General features: G+C 39.4%; 1 protein-coding gene across 1 annotated transcript in view; it reads right to left on the minus strand.

Annotated features, from left to right (window-relative positions):
- Positions 1–14,724, minus strand: part of calr (calreticulin) — a 56,317-nt gene that overhangs the window by 16,326 nt on the left and 25,267 nt on the right. The window contains exons 5-6 of the mRNA XM_060829825.1: positions 12,373–12,582; positions 11,344–11,457 (exon numbers count right to left, since the gene is read on the minus strand). Of these exons, the coding sequence (XP_060685808.1) occupies positions 11,344–11,457; positions 12,373–12,582 (324 nt within the window). The remainder of the gene's footprint in view (positions 1–11,343; positions 11,458–12,372; positions 12,583–14,724) is intronic.

Genomic DNA, 14,724 nt, shown 5'->3' on the forward strand with positions numbered 1-14,724 from the left:
AAAAATCTTAAGTTTTTTACAAAATCACTACAAAATAGTGTGACAACTTTATAATATAATGACAATAACAGCCAACAAACTACCAATCTACTCCACAAATCACTGAAACGAGAGAAGAAAAAAACTCTACAAAGACTGCAATTCAATAAATAACTAAAAGAAAAAGAAATAAATAAATAAGCAAAATAAAATTAAATCAAGTTATATCAAGATAACTTAAATTATATTCAATTAAGTTGCTACACTCAGCGCAATCCCACTGAAGTTCCCCACCACTGGGAGCATTAGTAACCAAATCCATATTTATTCAGGATTCTTCCCCCCCCAAGGGCCTCTGGACAACCAGACATAGCTCTCATGTCTACACAAAGGCCCTGATCAATTCAGAAAGAGCTGCCATGTTCTATAAAACAGTTCCATTTTCTGGTGCACCATACTCGTAAGGAAGTCCAGGGGGATGTGCTCCATAACTAATATATGCCAGTCCAAAAATCCCAGGGGATTCTCCGGCATCCAGTTCATTAAAATGTTCTTCCTTGTACAAAATGAAAGAATATTAAACAATTTCTTCCCATGCACGTCCAAAGAAGGGGGAATTGGAAGACCCAAGAGGAGGGACACTGGATCCAACTTAACCTCAGTTCCCAAAACCTCTTCCAAAACGCTCGCTAGAGCATCCCAATACCTGCGAAGCTTGTGGCATGACCACAAGCAATGAGTAAGAGTGTCAACATCCATTTTACATTTGGGGTACATTGGGGAAACTCCTGTCTTGATTTCGCAAGCCGTTCCAGTGCCAAATGAGCCCTGTGGAGCCAAAAGAGAAAATGCTGGAAAATCTCAGCAGGTCTGGCAGCATCTGTAAGGAGAGAAAAGAGCTGATGGTTTCGAGTCTAACTGACCCTTTGTCAAAGCTGTGGAGCCCTGTGGAGTATTTTTACTTGAATAGCCTGGGTCTTGTTACAAATCGAAATCTTCTTAATGTTCTCCCAAATATCCTCACACATCTCTGACGAGATTTCCAACCTCAATTCTTGAGTCCGATTCTGCATAGCCGCTCAATATCCTTTGAAACATTACTTCCTGACAAGTGAAAGGAGTGCTGACCGAGAGACCACCCGTAGACCAGAGCACTGATCTTTCCATATCCTACTTATAGGGACTAACCATTGATGTAAGTCTTTGTTTGTATAAAGTAATGAAAGTAATGAAAGAGGTCTGTCCTGGGTAGCTCAAATTTCTGATTCAGCTGCTCAAAAGACATCATGACTTCCCCATCAAATGAATCTCCCAAACGGGAGGTTCCTCTAGACTCCCAGTAGTTACAGCCAGGGGCAGAATCCCAACATTCCCACTACGGGTGTGAAAGAGGAAGTTTTTTGTAAGTTGTCCTCACCTTGCCACATCATTCACCATGCTTTAACTGTGTTAAGAACAACTGGATTTCTGTAGTGGTCTATAACAGTCCTCATCCTGTTGATAAACAACAAATTGATGAGGGGGCATTTTGCCTGGGTTCGACTTCTGAGCAACTTAGGGTCACTTCTTATTGAAGGCCCACCCAGGGATGTCAATTGTGTATTACTCACCACAAGCAACCTTTAAGCTACCTGTACCTGTAAGAAACCTCACAGACAATCAAATACTGAAACAATGACTTAAACTTTCCTGCATTTAGTCCAAAATAAGATCCTTCAAGTAAGTAAGTTAAGCCTTACCTACTGCCCAATTAATGGTAGATTTAGCTATAATTTCAACCAACAGTGTCTGTCTCTAGATATCTAGAGTTCGATCCTTGGGCAGTGTTGTTCTTCAAAGTTCAGCTACTGAAGAATTCTGAATAGCAATTTCTGTTTTGTGAAGTTTCTGATGTGACATGATTGATGATTTTTTAGTTTGATTCATCCACAACATTCATTATACGTTTCAAGTCTACACTTGTCTTCTTATTAGGAGAAGCTTCCCTGTTCCTTATTACATTTGGTTTTAAATGTCTATACAAAACACAAAAAACACAATTCCCCCCCCCCCCCTTATCTCAGAGAATTCCTTCTGCAGACAATCTGAATTGCACATTTGTAATGAGGCAGCAGGTTATCAAGCAGTGGTACATCCTGTCTCTCAGAGAGCTTGTTTGTGTTGCTTTGACTCTTTCTTCCCAGAGATAGTTTAGTAGTATATTGCTTTTAATTCCTTTATAACAGTTTCTCCTTTCATCTCAGGAAACAGTTTATTCTGGAAATAGTTACTGCTGATTCTTTCAATCCTTGAATAACTATTGAAATTTTGAAGGTTACAGAATCACAAGTGTTTCCATTGTAAGTCACTGGAAGAGCATGCTAGAAATGAAGACCCACTATTCCTAGAATTATTATGAAAGTTAAAGATTTTCTACCTAACTTTCAGACCCAGGTTGATAGAAAGCATGGACAGAGTATCTGAACTTAACAAGAATTAATATTGCTTTTAATTCCTTTATAACAGTTTCATCCTTTCATCTATAAGTAATTAGACCCTAGCTACAGGTAAGCAACTATAAACTGTTAGTATATAAAGTGGAATGGTGGGTTAGTAAGTTTATCGATGACACAAAGGTTGGTGAAGTGGTGGATTATGTGGAGGGTTGTTATAGCTTGCAATGAGACATTGACAGGATGCAGAGCTGGGCTGAGAAATGGCAAATGGAGTTCCACCTGGAAAAGTATGAAGTGATTCATTTTGGAAGGTCAAATTTGAATAAAGATTACAGGGTTAAAGGCAGGTTTCTTGGTAGTGTGGAGGATCATGGAGTTCACATCCATAGGTCCCTCAAAATTTCCACCCAAGTTGATTTGGTTGTTAAGAAGACATATGGTGTGTTGGCTTTCATTAGCAGAGTATTGAGTTTAAGAGCCAATGAGGTTATGCTGCAGCTCTATAAAGCCCTGGTTAGACCACACTTGGAATATTGTGTTCACTTCTGGTCGCCTCATTATCAGAAAGATCCGGAAGCTTTAGAGAGGGTGCAGAGGAGATTTACCATGATGCTGCCTGGACTGGAGGGCATGTCTTAAGAAGAAAGGTTGAGAGAGCTAGAGCTTTTTTCATTGGAGCGAAGAAGGTGACTTGATAAAGATGTACAAGTTGATAAGAGGCATAGGTAAAGTGGATAGCCAGTGACTTTTTCCCAGGGAGGAAGTGGCTATCACAAGGGGGCATTTTAAGGTGATTGAAGGAAAGTTTAGGGGAGATGTCAGGGTAGGTTCGTTACACAGAGAGTGGTGAGTGCATGGAATGCACTGCCAGCAGTGGTAGTAAAGTCAGATACATTAGTGACATTTAAGTGACTCTTGGATGGACACATGGATGGCAGTAAAATGAAGGGTACGTAGGCTAGTTTGATTTTAGAGTAGGTTAAAAGGCCAGCACAACATTGAGGGCCAAAGGGCCTGTACTGTGCTGTACTGTTCTATGTTCTATGTTCTATAACACCACGAATGAAACCTTTAATGCCTATATCAACTCCCCTTTACACACAGACAGAAAGACAAACAAACAGGGTAAAAATAAGTACTGGCAGAGGGGACAAATTGAAAATACAGTTCAGTAGTCTTTGTTCTCAGGTTCTGTTGAGATGATCTTTACAATTCTACTGTGGGCCAGCACATAGTTTCTGTTATGTTTCTCTGGATGCTACCACTGGATGGAAAGAGGCACAAAGTGACTGGTTTGTTTAGAAAATGTCTCTGACTTATTAGTTAAAAGTCACAGGTTACAACAACGTTTGAAGGAACAATAAACTGGTTTTATTCACATTTACAGAGAATTTTGTTTGCAGAGAACAGAAAGACTACTCCTAAGCAGGAGTACTGCACACTTCTCTCTTTTATAAGTAGTTCCCAGCTTCAACTGTCCAGTTACTTGAGAACTAATCACACAGTCATTAGCAGGCTAAAAGTTGTGTTGTCAGTAAGTGGTCACTAATCCATGGATCAATCAACATCTTGTTGCCAAAAAAGCTGCACCCATACACCCCTTGGCTCCAAGTACTCTGCCACTCAAACAGCAACTACTGCTTGTTCAAACAATTTTTCTATAAAACTTGGCATGGGTGCAAGGTTACATTTTTGAAAACATGCAGCTATCCTTATAAACACTAGTCTTAAAACAACTTTCTTGTTTCAGTGCATAGTTTTTAAAATACTCCGAAATAAAAAGGCCCAGTCCTTGAAAAATAATGTGAGAAATCCATGAGACTCATTTGGTTTTTTTAGGATGAGTTCAGAAAAGAATAGAATAGAATCCCTACAGTGTGGAAACAGGCTATTTGACCCAACAAGTCCACACTGACCCTCGGAAGAGTATTCCACTCAATCCCATTCCCCTACCCTATTACATTTCCCCTGACTAATGCACCTAATTTACACATCCCTGAACACTATCAGAAATTAAGCATTTCTAATCCAGCTAACCAGCATACCTTTGGACTGTGGGAGGAAACTGGAGCACCAAGAGGAAACCCACGCAGACACAGGACGAATGTGCAAACTCTACACAGACAGTCGCTGAGGCTGGAATTGAATCCAGATTCCTGGCACTGTGTGGCAGCAGTGCTAACCACTGAGCCACTGTACTCACATGGTTAATACCATAGGTCAAGTTGTAGCTATCACTACAATGTGAAAGCAGACGTAAGCTCTGCTTTGAGTGTAGGAAAGGTGAATAAGGTAGCTGAGAGATATAAAAGGTTTTCGTCAAAAAGATAACTCCGTTCTCTTCAATTATGCAGTTAAACCTATATTAAGAGACACACGAGATGCATAAGCTCTTTTGCTGGAGAAGGTCACAGTTATCCCTCCACAGAGTACAACGCATTCCGAAGTGTTAATGGACAATTTAAGTGGAGTATACATCCCAGATGGTTAAACAAAGTGCATTTGGAAGGCTTTTAACATTGGTTCACAGGATGTGGGCATTGCTGGATAGGCCAGCGTTTATTGCCCATACCTAATTGAGCAGTTAAGAGTCATCCACATTGCATGGGGTCTGGAATTACATGTGGTGCACCTGAAATGTCAAGGGGAGCCACTCACCAATCAAAGGAAAAAGATATTATCAAGTCTCAAAAAAGAAAAGGTTGATGTAGCCCTTCTACAGGAGGCACATCTACTTGATAAGGAGCATTTGAATCTGCAACAGGGTGGGTTTGGCCAGATGCTCTTTTCATCTTTCAGCTCAAAAAGTAAGGGAATAGCCATTCTTATTCAGAAGAATCTTCCCTTCCAAATGCTCAGCCAGATGAGTCTGGACGGTATGTATTAATTGAAGCCCTAATAACTGGAGAGAAATACGGGATTTTGAATCATTATTGCCCCCCCCGGCATACCCTTTTGAATTTGTAATGGAAGCGTTCTCCAAGTTGATGGCTCTCGAGGTTTGCCTACAATTATAGGGGGTGATTTTAATTGTATCATTGACCCAGAGACGGACAGGATATCTTGGAGCTTTGCGGGCATATATATCTTTGAGATCTAGGCAGTTGGTGGATCTGAATAGGGAGTTAAGGTTGGTAGATGTGTGGAGGTGTCTTCACCCTGAGGGGAGAGACTTTACTTTCTATTGTAATTTACACAAGTCCCATATTAGAATCAATATGTTTTTTGTTCCTTCAACCCTTGTCTTGTAAAATAGATAATATAACTATTTCTGAGCACGCCACAGTATATATGGAGGTTAAGACTAGTGATGATGAGATAGGTTCCAGACATTGGCTTATGGATCCTTTTCTATTGAAGGATAGCAAGTTCATAAAATATTTTTCGCAGAAATTTAAAACCCTCTGGGATATCAACTCAGGCACGGCCAGTAACCCTTCGACGATGTGGGAAACTGAAAAGGCATACGAGGCTTGGTCATCTCATATTCTGCGACCCGGAAAAGACAAAAGGGAGAACAACAGTGTCTGCTGGAGGCTCGCCTAAAGACAGCTCAGGCAGTATATGCTGATAGGCCCTCCATTACTAAACTACAGCGGATCACAGCCCTTAGGGCAACTTTGAATACTGCACTTACTCAAACAGCAAAGAAGGAAATATTATTTGCGAAGCAGAGACTATTTGAATACGGTGACAAGCCTGGCAAGTACCTAGCATACCTTGCCAGAAAGAAAAAGGCTCCCAAACCATTATGTCCATTAGAGAGAGTGATGGCACCCTGACTTGTGATTGTAAAAAGATTAATACAGCCTTCAGAAAGTTCTATTTCGAATTGTATAAGTTACAGGACTGTGAGGATACAACGAGGAAGATGGAGTCTTTTTTAAAAAATCTGGCCCTCCTGGGCCTAACCTTGGAGCAGTGTCTTTCTTGAATGCTCCCCTGACAACCCAGGAAGTACAGGAGGCAGTAAGGCAGCTCCAGAGTGGCAAAGCGCCAAACCAGACGGATTCCAGGCTGAGTTCTATCAAGAATTTATCGGGGAACTGGCTGGGCCATTTATAAATATGTATAATTATTCACGTAGTCAAGGCTGCCTCCCACCTTCTCTGAGAGAAGCAAATATTTCTCTCATTCTTAAGAAGGGCAAGGCCCCAGATGACGGCTTTTTGTACAGACCTATATCCTTGTTGAATGTGGATTTTCAAATTCTCTCAAAAATGTTAGCATTAAGACTGGAGAGGGTTTTACCATTCATTATAAAAGAGGACCAGATGAGGTTTATAAAGGATCGCAGATCAACTAACAATGTTAGAAGAGTCTTAAACATGGTACAAGCCTACCAGCAGGGAGCGATACCGGGATTAGTTGTCTCCCTAGATGCAGAGAAGGCATTCGATCGGGTTGAATGGCCATATCTTTTTTATACGCTGGAACAGTTTGGTGTTGGAGATGTCTTTACTAAATGGGTTACAGCATTATATAATGATCCCAAAGCAGATGTGATTACCAACAGTTTAAGTTCAGATAGCTTTCGCGTTGGCAGAGGCTGTCGTCAGGGATGTCCCCTCTCACCACTACTCTTTACGCTAATGATTGAGCTGCTGGCGGAAGCTTTACGAACTGACCCTAATACAACGGCTCCAGAGGTTGGATCAGGCAAGCACAAAATTATTCTCTATGCGGATGATGTCCTCCTTTTCTTAAATGATCCTTTCACGTCTATGCCCCGCTTAATTCAAATGGCTAACTTATTTGGCATGTTCTCAGGTTACAAAATCAATTTTATGAAATCGGAGGCCATGCCGCTGGGAGGTCTTGCCAGTATATCCAATTTTCCGGATGGATTCTGTTTCCCCTTTCGGTGGTCACTGGGGGGCTTTCTGTACTTAGATATTTTTATTACTCTGGCATTTGGCCAACTATATAAAGCCAATTATGCGCACTTATTAGAGAAAATAAGACAGGATTTTCAACGCTGGGAAGATCTCCCAATATCCTGGCTAGGTAGAATAGCCTTAGTTAAGATGAATATTCTACCTCGCCTTTTATACCCTGTGAGAATGAACCCCTTGACGCTACCGAGACAGGCGCTGCGTAAGCTCTATGGTTGGCTCAGTTCCTTTATCTGGAGTCATAGACGGCCCTTTATTAAATTAGAAAAGCTGCAGCTTCCACAAGTAAAGGGTGGGCTGGACTTTCCGAGTTTCAGGACGTATCAATTGAGCTCTCTATTATCTTACATAGCTGATTGGGTCTCTTGTGACCCACAATCAATCTGGTTAGATATTGAGACCTCCAAAGCAAAATGTCCCCTCATCAATCTATTTATGGACAAGATGAGAGTTATTACGGATTATTGTAAAAACCCTATTGTATTAAATACAACCAAAGCCTGGAGGGTAATGCAACAAGATGAGGGTAACTTGCAAAAAACCTCCCCTTATACCCCTATAGTGGGAACATTGGGATTCCGGCCAGGGCTGACTGATGCTATATTCAAAATCTGGGAGTCCAGAGGTATCTCCTGTTTGGGAGATCTGTTTAATGGGGAGGTCATGATGTCCTTCGAACAGCTGTGTCAGAAGTTTGGGCTGCCGAGCAAGGATTTTTTTTGGTATTTTCAAATATGAGATTTTACACAAAAGAAGACCACATTGATAGTTAATCGTTATAAATTGGATAGGGAAAGGAGAGTGCTTCAGCCGATGAGTCTGCCCTCGGTCTGTACTCTCTACCACTTACTATGTAATAAAGTATTGAAGGACATGGAACAGCTATACAAAACGTGGAGTCAAGAATTGGGGATGAAATCTCCTTAGAAATATGGGAGGATGTCTGGGAAAATGCCAGGAAGATCTCTATCTGTAACAGAACTCAGACTATTCAATTGAAGATACTTCACAGGGCTCACATGGCACCAGAGCGATTTGCAAAGTTCAAGGCAGGAGCATCTCCAATGTTTCTTAAATGCAAAATAGAAGTTGGTACTCTCATGCATTGTCTGTGGACATGCCATAAGATCCACAGATACTGACACAGAGTAGTGAATGGCTTGACAAAGACTTTGGATTGTGAGATTGGACCCAATGTCTTTACTTTTGGGCTCCCCACATTTCCTCTCTTTGGATGTGTACAGGAGGAAATTATTCACTATCCTTTCCTTTTGTGCGAGGAAAAATATTTTAGTGAATTGGGTATCCGGAGGTCCCCCAGGACTTTCAAATTGACATAGGATTGTCATGGAATACATCCCCCTTGACTTCCTTATGAATATGGTGCATCAAAAAACGGAACTATTTTATAGATCATGGCAGCCCTTTTTGAACTACATTGACACAGATATTTCGGCCATATTATTCAGGTAATGGTTCTGACTGCTTCCGGGGCCCCCGGGAGGTGAATTCCTGTATAAATACAGGTTTTGTTATGACTTGATATAAATCTATTTCGAATATGTATTTAGTTATTTATTTACTTATTTGTTTTCTTTTCTCCTTTTGTTTATTGTTAGTAATGTATGATATCCTATTTTATGTTTTGGTTGTTTGTAGAATAGATTAGTAGTTTTTTTTATTCTATATTGGTGTTGTTATTACATTGTAAAGTGGAATAAACTAGTTTGTACTATTTTTGTAATTTCATAAAAAAATCACAAAAATCTTCTTTTTCAATAAAAATATCGATAAAAAAAGTCCAAACAAGTTTGTAAAGAACCATTCACTCGAATGGTAGTAGATTGTGGAAGGTAATTAGTGAAAACTAAAGTGAGACACTGATATATCTTTATTCTTATGTATCTGACAATTTGATTTCCAGAAACTATTCTTTTAAGGACAATTACATCTAAGCAGTTGTATTAGCTTAGCTTTTTCACTCGTGGAGTACCAATTGAAACAAAATTAGAACAAGGTTCTAACTTTGTCTAATTTTTTTTCAGGACATAATAAGCAAATTGGGTACAACATAGTTGAATGCTGAAAATGTGTTGCTGGAAAAGCGCAGCAGGTCAGGCAGCATCCAAGGAACAGAAGATTCGGCGTTTCGGGCATAAGCCTGAAGAAGGGCTTATGCCCAAAACATCGAATCTCCTGTTCCTTGGATGCTGCCTGACCTGCTGCGCTTTTCCAGCAACACATTTTCACCTCTGATCTCCAGCATCTGCAGACCTCACTTTCTCTTACAACATAGTTAACGTCTACTGCCTAACCACAGGGAGCTCTGGAGAAAGCCATCAAATTCTCAAAACAATGAATAAAGCAAACTGTTACAAATGCCCACAGGATTTGATAAAGAATTAAATCTGTTACTATTTGCAACCAGAAAATCCCTCATAAATCCATTAGATTTAGTCTTTTGAAAATGATTAATAGTCAAGAGAAAAAAATTTATTAAAAAGATGTTTTAAAGGCATCGACAAATTTTTGATATTGTCTTACAAACCCATGGATCTTCAGCAATTCACAGGAGTATGCAAAATTGCACAGGAGCATTTTAAAACCTCAGGAAAAGATAAAAGAATGGGCAGACAAACATGATACAACTAGAACCCTTCAACGAAAGACTTAATGTGAGTGCCATTATCTTTAAAAGATGAATTTCTGAAAGTGAGATTCAGTTTCCATGCAAGGTCGTTTGGAGTATTAGCCATGTGACTTATCTGATAGGTTCTCCAGATTGCAGGTAAAAGAATCAATTATGTCATGTGAACATGTTAAAGCAATATCATTGTGAGAGGAAGACCATAAGGAATAGCTTTAAATATTGTTTCTAAGATTGTTATGGTTTGGAACTGTCTCTTTGTTTTGGGTAAAATGAAGGAATGAAGGGCTCATGTCACTTGTTCTGAATTCTGTCCAACAATAAGCCTGGTAGGTTGATTGTTAAAGGTTACAGCATCTGATTGCTTTATTTGGAAGAAGGTACAAGATATTCACTCCTGTAAATAATGACCAGAGGAGCTGTGCTGACAGTGAATCCTGTCAGTCATCAAGACTTAGAGAGATGTTAAAGACATAAAATATTGTGACTGGTTATGTTTTATACTGTCTACTTAAATTCCAAAATAAAATGAAGTTGAAAGTTAGGAAAATAGCTAATTCACATTTTTACCTGCTATACAAGGCCCATGCAACTCACATTGCCATGAAGGTAGGCTTTGAGCTGGGAAAAGTGCATAGAACACGATTGTAGGATGAGGTTACAAGCTTCTCAAAAAAATCACAAGCACACAGACAGGACCAGCCTGAAAAATCCAAGAGAGAAAGAGAGAGAGCAAAGAAATAGATAAAGATAGCAATTTTTTGTTCACTATACTAAATGTGAATGCCAGCTCATAATTTGATTGAAGAGATTATGTACATGATGGTTTAAATGAAGCTAGAAGATTCATTTAGTTTTAAGTCGAGGAAAGGATCTCCATTCATCCCTCTCCATAAAAATCAGTTTGAGAAGTGAAAGACATCTGGCTGGAAAGGGAAATAAAGCACTTTGAATCAATTTGGATTGGTTGGAAAGTTAACTGTCAGGAGGATTTTTAGTCATCATAAAAGTTGAAAAGGATTCTTTTTCCCTTGTTTTTGGAGTACAAGTTGCCAACAGAAAATGGTATAGTTAATTCTGCTATTAGCTTATGGAGCAAAGTTTTCAAAACTTGAAATTCAATCAAGTGAACATTTCAGTCATTAGCTGCAAGTTTGAATTTCTTTTCAAGAGTATTGTCTTTACTGGGAGATCTTAACACCACAGGACATTGATTGTCTACAATAGTTTAACATTAATTTCTTCCTGTTTATTGTTTCATTTGTTGAAAGAACATACATCTTAAACTGAAAAATAAGTTGTCATAAAATATAATAATTTGAAGTATAGGATAACACGAAAGAAATGTACATGAAAAATAAGTAATTACAATGTTTTTAAAGTTCACCTTGTATTCTGGATTCTGAATCATAGGAGGCTCCCATTCACCATCTATCTCATCATCCCAGTCGGTTGGTTTCTTGGCATCAGGATCTGGAATGGATTCTGGCTTGTCCCAGTCCTCAATTTGTTTGGGGGTGGTTGGAGGGAGAAGGCAATTGGAAAGAAGGCAAAAAAAAGTGTCTTTACTTGGTGAAAGAGTTCCCAGAGTCCAAGACATGGCCACTAATTGTGAGGCAAAAGCAGTTGGGATGCAAAAGAGATGAGAATTAGAGGAGCAGAAATCTCAGAGAATTGTTGTACTGGAAGATCACAGAAGGCAATTGGGAGATTTGAAAACAAGAATGAATATTTTTAAAGTAAGGCATTGCAGGCAGCACGGTGACTCAGTGGCCAGTACTGCTGCCTCACACTGCCATGGACACAGATTCAAAACCACCCTTGGGCGATTGTCTGTGTAGAGTTTGCACATTCTCCCTGTGTCTGTGTGGATTTCCTCCGGGTGCTCTGGTTTCCTCCAACAGTCCAAAGCTGTGCAGGTTAGGTGAACTGGCCATGCTAAATTGCCCTTGGTGTCCAGGATTAGTCAGGGGAAATATAAAAGTAATAGAGTAGGGGAATGGGTCTGGGTGAGATACTTTTCTGAGGGTCGGTATGGACTTGTTGGGCCAAGTGGCCTGTTTCCACACTGTAGGGATTCTATGATATGATAATATTTAGGTATGAATGTAGTGCTGAGAAATTATGGAGGCACTCTTTGAAAGGACCAAAGAAATGCATTACAAAAGGCTAGTTTCAGAAAATGGACTGGCTTGAAGACTTCTTTAAGGTGTACTGTGCTTATTTACATACATAGTCCAGCATTTCTAAGCTGAACCGAGTGACACGTTAGTACAATTATCAGTTACAGCATTCAAAGGACTGAGTGACTTACTCACTAGAATTCTATTACGTGTATGCACATTTATGATCAAAATTTACCACTAAGATAGTTTTAAATTATTTAAATTATTCAGAATTAGTGATGCCAACTTACTTTTGGTTTCACATCATCTGGGTCATTAATCTTCTCTCTATCATCCCAGTCTTCAGGTTTCTCAGTATTTGGATCCTTAATTGTTTTAGGAGGCAGTAGGTCCCAGTCATCTTCCAAACTCCCAAATTCAACTTTTTCATTATCAATCTTCACTTCATAGGTGTTGTTGAAATGAACTATTAAGGTGTAGAGATGAGTGTATTCATCGTCCTGCAAGCAAAATGTTATTTCAGTTCAAAGACATGACTTCTTCAATGCTCAAATTCCACTCCTTCTAACGTAAAAATCAGTTTCTTTCACTTGTTAAGATTACCAGCTGTAAATTCTGTTTGATGTCCAACAAGTACAATACTTGCAGCTGATCTTTTGCCAATGGCTCTCCTCATGGTTTGAATCATATCACCAAATAGTACCCTCCTGCTATACAGGACTAAATACTGTATCCCAATGCCTAGTATAAAGATGGCTGCTTTTGGTCATGAAAATAATCTGTCAATCAGCCTACAAGTCCTTCCACTGCTTCATATTTGCCAAAGCAAATGCAAACGTAACCAGAATGCACACAGGTTTCTGTTAAATTGTAAAAATGCAAGTAAACCTTGACTGGAGAAATCAGTTGTTACTTTATTGACATGCTCAAATGAAATGATTAATAATGTAATTCTTTTGTAACTGAAAATGACCTAATAGAATCAAATTACCTTTAATTAGTCAAGTGTCAATTTCAAGCAGAGCTCCACCTCCACCCTGTCTCTCAAGCGGACCCATTTTATCAGAATGGACATTCCATTTCCTCAAAGTAGCTATTGTTATACCCAAGAAAGATTGCAAGTTTAGAATCTTCGATTTCATTGAATGGCAAATGTGAAGGGACGTGGCCAAAATTTATTTTACACAGAACCTTTTAACCACAGAGTCTAGTTCAGCCTGTTGATTTGGATTAGATTCTAACTCCGATGTGGAACACAATATGCTAATAACTGGCTCCTATTTATGACATGAAAACAATATCAATGCTAGTTGCAAGGAAATGTATTTACAAGAAAAAGATCCACACATACTAGAAGCAAATTATTTACCAAATACATGAATAGCAAAAATATTAAAACTAGAGAATTAAGCTAAATTGATGCAAATCAATAAAACCTCTTAGTCCCTATTGCTCTTCTTGGTTTAATTTCCTGTCACATAGTCGTGAGCAATTTGATTCAATATGTAGATGGTGTATACAACTAGTGCATCAATTGGTGGAACTGCAAGGAACAACATGAAGTGGTTCAGTTAGAGAAGACCATAAGGTCATAAAACTAAGGAGCAGAAATTAGGCCATTCAGCTCATCAAATCTGCTCCGTCATTTAATTATGGCTGATAAGTTTCTCAACCCTGTTCTCCTGCTTCATCTCCGTAACTCTTGATCTCCTTTATATTCAAGAACCTATCTACTTCAGTCTTCAATAAATTCAACGATCTGGCCTTCACAGCCTTCTGTGGCAATGAATTGCATAGATTCATCATTCTCTGGTTAACTCTGTTCCTAAAGGTCTTTCCTTTATTCTAAAGCTATGCTCTCAGGTCCTAGTCTCTCTTACGAATGGAAACACCTTCCCAACATCAATTTTGTCCAGGCCATTCAGTATTCTGCATGTTTCAATTAGTTCCCCCCATCATCCTTCTCAACTCCATCAAGTATAGACTCAGAGTCCTCAAACATTCCTCATATGTTAAGTTTTCATTCTTGGAACCATTCTCATGAACCTCCTCTGAACACACTCCAGGGCCAGTAAATCCTTCCTGAAGTATGGGGCCCAAAATTGCCCATAATACTCGAAATGTGATCTGCCCAGAGCCTTATAGACCCTCAGAACTACATCCCTGCTTTTATATTCAAGTCTTCTCAAAATAAATGCCATCATTGCATTTGCCTTCCTAACTCCTGACTCAATCTGCAAGTTTATCTCAAGGGAATCCTGTGCTCAAACTCTTAAGTCTCTTTGCACTTCAGACTTTTGAATTTTCTCTCCATTTAGAAAATAATCCATGCCTCTATTGTTCCCACTAAAGTGTATGACCTTACACTTTCCCATGTTGTACTCCAACTGCCACTTCTTTGCCCACTCTCCTAACATGTCTAAATCCTTCTGCGAGTAAAAAATGAGGTCTGCAGATGCTGGAGATCACAGCTGAAAATGTGTTGCTGGTCAAAGCACTGCCTGGCCTGCTGTGCTTTGACCAGCAACACATTTTCAGCTAAATCCTTCTGCGCCCTCCCCACCTCCTCAGTGTTACCTGTCCCTCTATGTATCTTGTATTGTCTGCAAATATAGCCAGAATGCCCTCAGTTCCTTAATCTA

This window comes from Hemiscyllium ocellatum, chromosome 9 (assembly GCF_020745735.1).
Source record: "Hemiscyllium ocellatum isolate sHemOce1 chromosome 9, sHemOce1.pat.X.cur, whole genome shotgun sequence".
Taxonomy (NCBI): Eukaryota; Metazoa; Chordata; class Chondrichthyes; order Orectolobiformes; family Hemiscylliidae; genus Hemiscyllium; species Hemiscyllium ocellatum.